At 57.8% G+C, this 9503-nt stretch overlaps 1 protein-coding gene across 2 annotated transcripts; it reads right to left on the bottom strand.

Annotated features, from left to right (window-relative positions):
* Positions 1-5358: 5358 nt before the first annotated feature.
* On the bottom strand, positions 5359-9279 carry CPLANE2 (ciliogenesis and planar polarity effector complex subunit 2). Of its 2 annotated transcripts, none has more exons than XM_037045126.1 (6): positions 9096-9279; positions 8615-8763; positions 7384-7536; positions 6660-6784; positions 6208-6344; positions 5359-5991 (listed from the first exon to the last, which is right to left on the bottom strand). In XM_037045126.1, exons 2-6 carry the CDS (start codon positions 8724-8726, stop codon positions 5742-5744), a joined length of 777 nt encoding a protein of 258 aa, XP_036901021.1. In that variant the 5' UTR covers positions 8727-8763; positions 9096-9279; the 3' UTR covers positions 5359-5741. The 2 variants fall into 2 exon arrangements, with proteins under 2 accessions (XP_036901021.1, XP_036901022.1); XM_037045127.1 differs by having other exon boundaries at positions 9171-9279.
* Positions 9280-9503: the final 224 nt, after the last annotated feature.

The following is a 9503-nucleotide window of genomic DNA, read 5'->3' as shown; positions in this document are numbered from 1 at the left end:
TCCCCACCTCCAGGTCTGCTGCCAAGAGATAGTAGTAGTTGTAGCGGTGAGACTAAATCATTGAGAACGACGATGGGCTAGGCAAGTGCTGGGCATCGAATCCCCATGATGATACTACTAAATAGATCCTATTCTGTCATATATCCCCATTTACAGCCAGCCGGCGGCAGAGCCTGAACTTGAGCCCACCTCGAAAGTGATGATGAGGCCCAGACGCACAGCCAGCAGAAGAGAGGGAGGTTCCCCTGCGCGAAAGGCTTTGCCCCTGGGCTGCGGAGGGCGCCGGATCCTGCGAGGCTCTCGATTCCACTCCGAGCACTTCTGCCCCTCCCGGCCCAGCTTCCTGCCTTCCCAGCTAGGTCCCACCCCACCCAGTCCACAGGCTCCTTGCCCTCCCCTCCCAAAAGAGTCCGGCCCCCTCCCCGCCAGCTCCCACCTCTCACCTGGTGGGTATCCCAACTGCAGGGCATGTGGTTGCTCTGGGCAGGGTAGGCTGGAGATGCAGGCGCCAGCCTTGAAGCTGACCTCGCAGCGCAGCTGGTGGCGCTGTTCCTACTGGTCCAGGAGACATGGTAGTCCGAGGCTAAGGTGCTGGGGAAAGCTTACAGGGCTGGAGGGTCTTCAAGGCACAATCTTCTAACTCACATCCACCTGGGTCCAAACCCACTCCCACAAGGGTATTACTGTCCCTATTGTCCCCCTTTCACTCAGAGGGAAGCAAAGACACAGAGCTTACAGAAGATAGAACTAGCTTGCATTCTCCTCCATCTCCTGACCCCAGTGCCAGGGTCTGTGCTTCATTCCCATGGAAGCCCTCCCCTCAGCCTGACTAGGCCCCATCCTGTGCCCCTACCCTTCCCGTACCCATGGCATGACGAACTCCTCCATGCCACTGACCAACTGTTTGCCCACCGTGGTAATGAAGAGACGCTAAGTGAGCTCGAGGAGGCAGCTGCTGGGTCACACTGTGGTTGGCAGACACAGGGCACCTCACCCCAGGCTTAGAGACTGTATGGGGCAGCCCCCACCTCCACGTCAGAGCACGGCGCTGGGCCTCTGCTCTGGGGAGGCCCCACAGGCAGATCCTGCCCCCACCAATCCCTAAGAGCCACCCAAGGGGCATTCACATCCTCTTTCTACACGCTTACTAACCAGGGTATCCCACACACGTGGGGGTATGTGCCCTCCGGCTGTGGAGCCAAGCTGCAGCTGGACTCCATGTGGAGGCTGACCCCTCTGCCCTCTATGGCCCTGACCCTCTGGCCTCCCCGGCACTGAGAGCCAGTGCTGGTGACAGGACCTGCCCCCTCCCCACTGGCCCCAGAGGGCTGCGTTCCCAAGGACCTGTGGGACCGGTGCCCATATGTACTGCTCAACCCATGAGCAGCCAAGGAAGGCCCAGGAAGAGGGTGTCATGCTTGTGGGGACAAGTTCTTTTGATAATTCTCCCTTCCATTCCCATCAAATGCAGGGCAATTACAGGGTAATGCCGCCCCCTGGGAGCCTAGCCCTTCAGGACTCCTGACCAGTCCTTAAAAACCAGAAGCTTCCTGGGGGGAATAAAAAGCTCTGCTTTATTCCTGTCCCCAGCATCCAGTCCAGGGTGCTCGGTGGAAAGGTCACCACAGGCATGGCAATGACCCCAAACCGCAGCACTAGGAGGGGGGTGTGACAGACCTGGGCCCCCAGGGAAAAAGGAGTAAATGAATGCAGGTGTTAGAGTTTCACATTTGCCCTAGGAGATGTTGGTCTGTTCCGGCTGAGAAAACTGAAGCCCAAGGAAATCAAGGTCCACTTTCAAGGTCAAGACCTTGGTAGAGACAAGTCTGGAGTCTCAAGGATGCTACTGCTCTTCTGCTGGGCCACGTCCTTGGGAGGCAACAACTTCAGAAGGCAGGGGGCCCTCACCTGCCCTTGAAGAATGCCACATAGAAGGGAGAGGAGCAGAAACTGACAAACTGGAAGAGGATGACTTTGAATGTGAAGGCATCTCCATGGAGAGTCTGGATTCTATGCATCTTTGGGCCAAGGGCAGAGCCGGTCAGTGTTCTGTGAGGTTTATGGGGCCTGGCACAAGCCATCCTTCCCCTAATGCCAACCATGTGTCCCTGGCCAGCCTCACTAGTGAATGGCTGAGCAGGCTAGTGACACCAAGACAGGAGCTACAGGCCCTGAGGTGCAGGTAGACCTTCCTTGGGACTCTTAGTTCCCANAAGGTCCACTTTCAAGGTCAAGACCTTGGTAGAGACAAGTCTGGAGTCTCAAGGATGCTACTGCTCTTCTGCTGGGCCACGTCCTTGGGAGGCAACAACTTCAGAAGGCAGGGGGCCCTCACCTGCCCTTGAAGAATGCCACATAGAAGGGAGAGGAGCAGAAACTGACAAACTGGAAGAGGATGACTTTGAATGTAAAGGCATCTCCATGGAGAGTCTGGATTCTATGCATCTTTGGGCCAAGGGCAGAGCCGGTCAGTGTTCTGTGAGGTTTTTGGGGCCTGGCACAAGCCATCCTTCCCCTAATGCCAACCATGTGTCCCTGGCCAGCCTCACTAGTGAATGGCTGAGCAGGCTAGTGACACCAAGACAGGAGCTACAGGCCCTGAGGTGCCGGTAGACCTTCCCTGGGACTCTTAGTTCCCAACTGATGGCAGGACACCACTGCGTCCCCCCTGCCTTCACTCGCCTCACCTGGTGAGCTGCTCAGCCAGCCAGATGCAGACCTGACCCAAGAGGAGGGTCAGTAGCAGGTTGAGTGAAGTGCTGACGTTTGCAATGTTGCCAGCCTAGGCAGAGTGACAGCCACCACCTAAGGGTCCCCACTCTGGGCCTGGAACCTCAAACAGTGCCCCCAAGCTCTGTCTCCCCAGGTCACTTGGGCCATGAGCAAGGGTTGCCCATACGGAGAACTGCAGTGCATATGATGTCACAGTAAATGACAAAAATGCTCAGACAGAGCTGGGGACCTGCAGGGCGCTCTGTCAGAGCTGGAGGGCAGGCCACCAGGGTCCCAGCCACCCTGGAGGGGACTGTCCTTCTATGGGAAAGGCCCAAAGCTGCCTCACTATGATGAGAATGGCTACAGAGCCAGTGAGTAGGCTGCAAAGGCAGACGTGAGGTGGGAAGGCGGGCTCCTTGGGACCTGTCACTTGGTTCTGGGCCATCTACAGAGCTGGGACAGCAAGCTCTGATGTGAGCTCACCTGTCAGAGGGATGACAAATGTTTATCCCAGGGCCCGAGAAGCTGGGTGTCATGGCCCTGAGGTGGGGGAAGCCTGCCCCTTGCCCTGCTTGCACAGGGAGCTCTGGAAGTGCCGGAATGTGGGCTGATTTACTTTTGTTTCTGTGGGGCCTTTACCCTCAGGGCCTGGCTAGGAACTGTGGGTGGGTGGGACGGATGGTTGGACGGACAGTCACATAGGTGGGTGGGCAGGCAGAGAAGCTAAAAACGAATGGATTCACACTCGTCTGTGCGTGGAGGCCTGGTTAGATGATGGATGTGTGGGTAACTAGACAGGAAAGTAACTGGCAGAGCTCCATAAATGAGCGCACACATGGAGGTATACGGGAAGACTGGTGGACGGATGGACAATGGCTAGGTGGGGGGCAGATGAAAGCCTGGACAATGGACATAAGGATGGGGGGAGCGGATGGAAGGATGTGTAACATGTAAGTTTATGCAATGACTACTGACTGCTATGCAGTAGATACTGGATATGCCATGGTGACCAGACTGGGATGGTGCATGGCCAGACTCCAAAGCCCAGGCCCATTTTCCTCCCTGCTGTTCTTCCCCAAGGAGCTGGCAAAGTGAAGGTGGGTGACGGGTGAGTCTCTGGCTGGAGCAGTGCCACCCAGGATAAGACGGGCCTGCCTTGTTGTTGGGGAGACCTGGGTTATTTCTCCAGCGCCACCTTCTGGCTCTTAGCAGAGCTGGTGCCCGATTCAGAAGCTTCCTTTCTGGGGGAGCTTTAAGCCCAGAGGTAACTAGCTGGGTGGGATGTGGAGTAGCTGGAGGGTCATAGCCAGCCCAGGGGCCACCTCCCTGAATCCCATTCCCACAGTTGGCTGCTGCCCTGGTGGGCCAAGGTCAACAGAGGAGCTAGGAGCAGAGGGGACCAGGCTGAAGGCTACTGCCTGCAAACAGTGCTGGAGACTATGGTGAGAAGGTCTGGGGTCTACTGGCTGTGCTGCTGTGAGTCTTGGGATCCTGCCCGGGATGTTCCTTCTCTAGAGCAAGATCAGGCCTCAGCTATGAACTGAGTTGGTGGTAAGGAGATGCTGGTCAGTCCCTTGGGTCCTGGAAGGGTTGACAAGCAGTGCCTGAGGGAGACAGACATGGCAAGTGCCACACAGGCAGTGTGTTCCAGAGCGTGAGCGGGGGGCATGCAGGAGCCTCCTGTGCACGTCAGGAGGGGGGAGCCTCCGAGGGCAGTGCTGGGGTGTGTGTGCACGCTCACGCATGACCACGTGTGCATGTGGGTGTAGGGCTGCCGGGGTTGACTTCTCAAGAGGTGGCTCCAAGGGCCAGCTGGCTTTGGGGGTCACTATACCTAGGCCCCCGGAGCCCTACCAGCAGGGTTACTCAGGTCAGGCCTTGCCCAGGGGGCAGTCTATGGAGCCAGGTATCACAGGGGATCATCAGAAAGTATCAGAAAGTATGAAGGCCCCCTTCGTCAGCAGCCTCCTCCCCACTCCTCACTTCAGCCCACATTACCAGTGTCTCTTGCCGGTGGGGCAGAGGTGAGACACAAAAATGAGCAAGTTCACTCACCTTCCTGCTCCTGTCCTTGCTGGCTCCCCTCAGGGCAGAGCTGCCAGTAGGCTGACTCACTCCTGGCCCCGTGATGCTCTCCGATTCCCCCAGAGCCCCTGTCCTAAGCCTGGCCTGACAGCCTCATGATCAAGAAGGCACTGCAGAGCAAGGGGCTCGCCTCCTGGACACACAAGTGGACTACATTTCCCAGTCTCCCTAGCAGCTCCATGTGACCGTGTGATGAGGCGTTGGCCAAAAGAATGTGGGCAGAAATGAGGCACACTGCCCCAGGCCAGAGCCACAGAAACCTCCTGGGTAACCTCTCACTTGCATGCTTTGGTCTGCTCACTGGATGGCGGCGCCCCAGGGCAAACTGGGAAGCTCCATGCTGAAGATCTCAGAGCCCAGGTCTCTGAATTAGTGCATGCAGCAGAGACCACCACGGCCACCGTCCCCTCCACCTGAGGTGAGACGTAAATGAGAATAAAACTTCCAGAGAGTTCAGCCACTGATATTACCTCAGCTACAGTGGGACAAAAGGCTGACAGTTGTGAATATATGAAACAGTTTATTCTCATATTATTATTTACTAGTTATTGTATCGTTTTCCACACAAACAACTGTAAACCTATTTTTTCCCCACCTGTAATAAGGGCTCTCGGTTGAAGTCACTTCAGGTCCAGGGCCCAGCTGAGCCTCTCCCTCTCCCCTGTCACCCTCCCCATGTGCTGCAGAAGGGGAGGGACAGCGGGTTGGTGGAGATGCTCCAGTCCGGGGGCCCTGCCCATTCGATTCCTCAGTTTACAGAGCCTAGAACCCCAGAGCCCTGGGAGAAGGCAGAGGGCCTCCGGCCAGCGCCCTGGAAAGCCTGCGTACCCACCGCACTGCCATGGATTCTGCAAAGAAAGTGCTACTGGGGCAGGGTCTTCACAGGCCACCAGCCTCCCTGGCCAATCCTCAGGAGGAGGGATCACACGTGCCCACTCACGTCAGCTGGGGGCGTCTTCTGGGGGGCTAGGGAGCAGGCCAGCTGCCACCTGGTCCTGGTGCCACAGCTGCTCCGCCAGGCTATTGAGCACGTGGGCAATGTCGGCCAGCCCGGCCCGCCCATCCAGCGTGCGCCCATCGGCCAGCCGCCGCCCTGGCACACTCTTCACCCGTAGAAGGGGCAGCTCCCAGGACTGCCTGAAGGCCGTGATGTCGCGCTCGGGCACGTCTGTGTGCATGTACTGGTCAAATCTGGAGAAGGGTCAAGGTCAGGTGTCTCTGCTAACCACCTCATCAAACCCAGCCTTCTCCCTCCGCCCTGGAGCCCCAGACGCAGGGTCTGGAGGAGGCCCTGCTGCAGCCTTGAAAATAAAGCCCGTGGGGCTGGACCCGATGGCGGGGAAGGAGCAGGGTCCATGTCTTGCCAAGTGTGGCCCCTGACCATCCTAGGGGCCACCCAAAGGATACTTGGAGCCAATGACCATCCTGACAACACCAGGGGCCTCGCCTGCGACTCGGGTCAACTGTCCAGGGAGGTCTTCGAAGGAGGCACGGTCGGTGAAAGAGAACAGGAACAGGAAAGCATCCGCTTTCTCCTTACAAGCCTGGGGATGGAGAGGCCGATCCAAGGCAGTAATCACGGGACCAGAACCCTCCCATCAGCTGCAGGGCCCAACTTTCACAGACTGAGAAACTGAGGCCCAGAGGAGTGAGTGGCTGGTCCCAGGGCAGAGCTCAGGTTGGGATCCAGTCCCCACTACAAGCTCAGAACTTGCCCAGCTGGGGCAGTACCCTCAGCCCATTTGTGCCCGATTCTGGCTCCTGCAAACCTGGCAAGCTGGGCTCAGACACCAGGACTCAGAGGCCCACTCCAGACAAGCAGCCCCTCCGCAACCCACCCAGGCCCCCCTCCTGCTCACCGGCAGCATGTGATCGAACTTCTTCAGTGCAGACTCCCCGCAGTCCCAGAACTCAAAGCGGAACATGATGACCCGGTCGCTGACCTGCAGCTTGGCCGGCCAGAACACCACAGTGGTCTGGATGCCTGGGGAGGCCGGGGTCAGCCACTTAGCATAGGAGAGGCAGAGGTGGAGAGAGGTTGGGGGCCGGGAAGGAACAGGAAGACTGTGTCCCTGCCCTGGGGGGTCAGAGTCTGACAGGGAAGGCAGAGTCCCTGACCTGGGAGCATTCTCAGTCTGATGAGGGAATTCGACCTGCCCCGGAGGAGCCACTGGCCTACCAGGGAGATACGGTCCTAGCCCCAGCCACAACAGCGAAGCTACACTCATGTACAAGGGGACCCAAAGGTCCTGGGATACAGGAGGATGTTGCAACGTGACGCCCAATCAGCACCCAGGGGAAGGAAACAAGAAAATATTAGTGTTTCCTACTAGTGAGCACCTACTTTGCACCAGTCCCATGCTAGGCATGTTACCACCACCATCTCTAGCACCAGCCTTCCAACAACCCCATGGGATTGGTATTGTTATCCCTGTTGGACGGAGGAGCCAAAGTCGGCTCAGATAGGGGACTCGACTTTCCAAGCCTGCAGGGTCAATGGTGGGGCTGGTTCAAACCCCGGGCCTGTGGTCCAGGGACAGTCTCCTCTCCACCCCGGGGGAAGGCCTTCAAGGAGGGACTCACCGATGGTCTCATGGTGTACCACGGGCACCTCTAGGCCAGCTAGCTTGGCCACCAGTGCCGTCTTGCCCACACCACTCTTCCCAGACACGAAGATCTTATAGCTGGCTGTGTCGATGGCCACGGCTGGGGGCAGCACGGGTCGCTCGAGTAGCCCTGGGGCAAGGAAGGAACCCGGTGGGGTCAGGTTATCCCACCTGGTCTTGCCCAATCAGACCCTGGGGGCACAACCTCAGCTCTAAGGGCTTTTTCAGTGCCAGCCATCTGGTCCTCTCTGCTCGTTACCAAGGCCGGGGCACCAGCAGCACCCCTGGACGCGCCGCTGTGCAGGGAACACCTGTGCTCTGCCAGCTGGGCCGAGGCCCACTCCAGACGACACCAAATTATTTTTTTAAGTGTGATGCATGAGGTGGTTCTTATTGGTATTATGGTCGCATGTTCTGGATTTCTTTGTCATTAATGCTCTAGATTTCTCACAGATAAAAGCAAGGTGTTGCATAATTCTTTCTTTAGTAGAGACATATCAGCAAAAGTATTCTCAATTACTATATACTCCTTAGAGTTAATACAGCAAGAGCTTTATGAATGTTTTCCTTCTAAAACTTGCAAAAGAAAAGTCTGAATTGTGATCCATCCGTAGACATAGGACCTCAAAGTACTAAATTGTGGGTTGCCCTCTCATTCTCCGGTTTTAGGCCTTCTGGGGCATTGTCGCCCCTGGGCAGAGCTGGACTCTCAGGGCTAATGCGGGCCCCTTCACCAGCCCCGCCCAGCCTGGCCTGGAGGCGTCGGCTTCATCCTGGGGAACATGAGTGGCTAAGCCTGGAGAGAGCAGGATATGAAAGAGGCTTGTGTCTGCTCACTAGCCTTAATGAGTCTGTCAGAGGTGCTGTGAGAAGGTGACATGGGAGTCTGTTGTGCAAAGTGCCCAGCAGAGGGCCTGGCACAGGGTGAGGGCTCAGTCAACAGCCTCTCTGGTGACAGTAGTTCCTGGCAGGGTTTCGCCTGTTTCCGTGTTCCTGGCTCTGAGGATGGAATTAGCTCTTAGGAGATTTGGGGGAGAGGGCCTCACAGATAGTCCAGGGGTCCCCAAGGCTGGAGAGTGCAGTGTGGCAGGCCTTCACTGCCCTGCTTCTTTGCCCCCCCCAAGGGAGCGACAGGTGACACTGTTCTCCCTAAGGAATAGCAGGTGCCAGGTTTGGGGAGTGGGGTGTGGGGAGTTGAGGGGGCTTACCGAACACCCGCCGGCGGCTCTTGCGCAGGATGCAGGCCAGGTACTCCTTGCCCTCGGTGCTTTCATGCCAGTCTGGGACGATCACCGAGCCCGGGGCCGGTGGTCTGGCCATGGCTGGGCACCGGACGGAGTAGGGAGATGGCAGAACGCTGGAAGCAAGGGAAGGGACAGGGTGACTGTCCCAAGCTGGACCTGTGAGCCCTCTTCACCTGTCGCCTGGCTCGCTCCCTCCTTGGGTGGTGGAGCAATCTGGAGCACCAGCCTCCTTATTATCCCAATTACCATTTGGGGAGTCCATGCTCCGTTTCACTGTCCTGGGGTGGGGGGTGGGGGGAGGTGGTTTACTCATCTCCGTCTACCTCTTATTACCCAGAAGGTACAATTCCATAGTCTCTTCTACCCCGTATTGCTCCCTGGTGGGCGGCAGCCATCCTATTTATTGCCCTGAGGGTATTTACACAGCTCCTCTCTCCCTCGTCACCTCTGGGAGGAGTCACACGGCCTTGCTTCTCCTCGGCCTCCTTGCTACTGACTCCCGGGTCCAACCAGCCCTCACCATCAGCAGTCCCAGAGGGCGAACAGGCCAGTGTGGTGAAGGCCCCTTTAAAAGTTCTTTCCTCGCTCCCGCCACCCAGCCTGCGGGCCCGCTTCCGCCCGGCCAACGGGCCGGCTTCGGCGCTTGCCGCCCGGCCAGACGCCGGAACAGGAGGTGCTTGCGCGGTGGTGTTGTCATGACAACGCCAGGGGGCGGAGTTGGGTTGCAGAGTTTGGGGTGGGGGTGGTCTCTCCGGCATGAATCGCTATCTCCGCGCACCTAGGACAGGGCTTTCCCTTCCTAAAAGGGGTCCTCTTCTCCTCGGGTCGCTTAGTCGGAGCCCGTTTTTTCTCC

The sequence above is a fragment of the Sturnira hondurensis genome, unplaced genomic scaffold (genome assembly GCF_014824575.4).
Source record: "Sturnira hondurensis isolate 20B ecotype Veracruz unplaced genomic scaffold, ASM1482457v3 Scaffold0004257, whole genome shotgun sequence".
Classification (NCBI taxonomy): domain Eukaryota; kingdom Metazoa; phylum Chordata; class Mammalia; order Chiroptera; family Phyllostomidae; genus Sturnira; species Sturnira hondurensis.
This window is presented reverse-complemented; position numbering and strand designations above follow the sequence as displayed.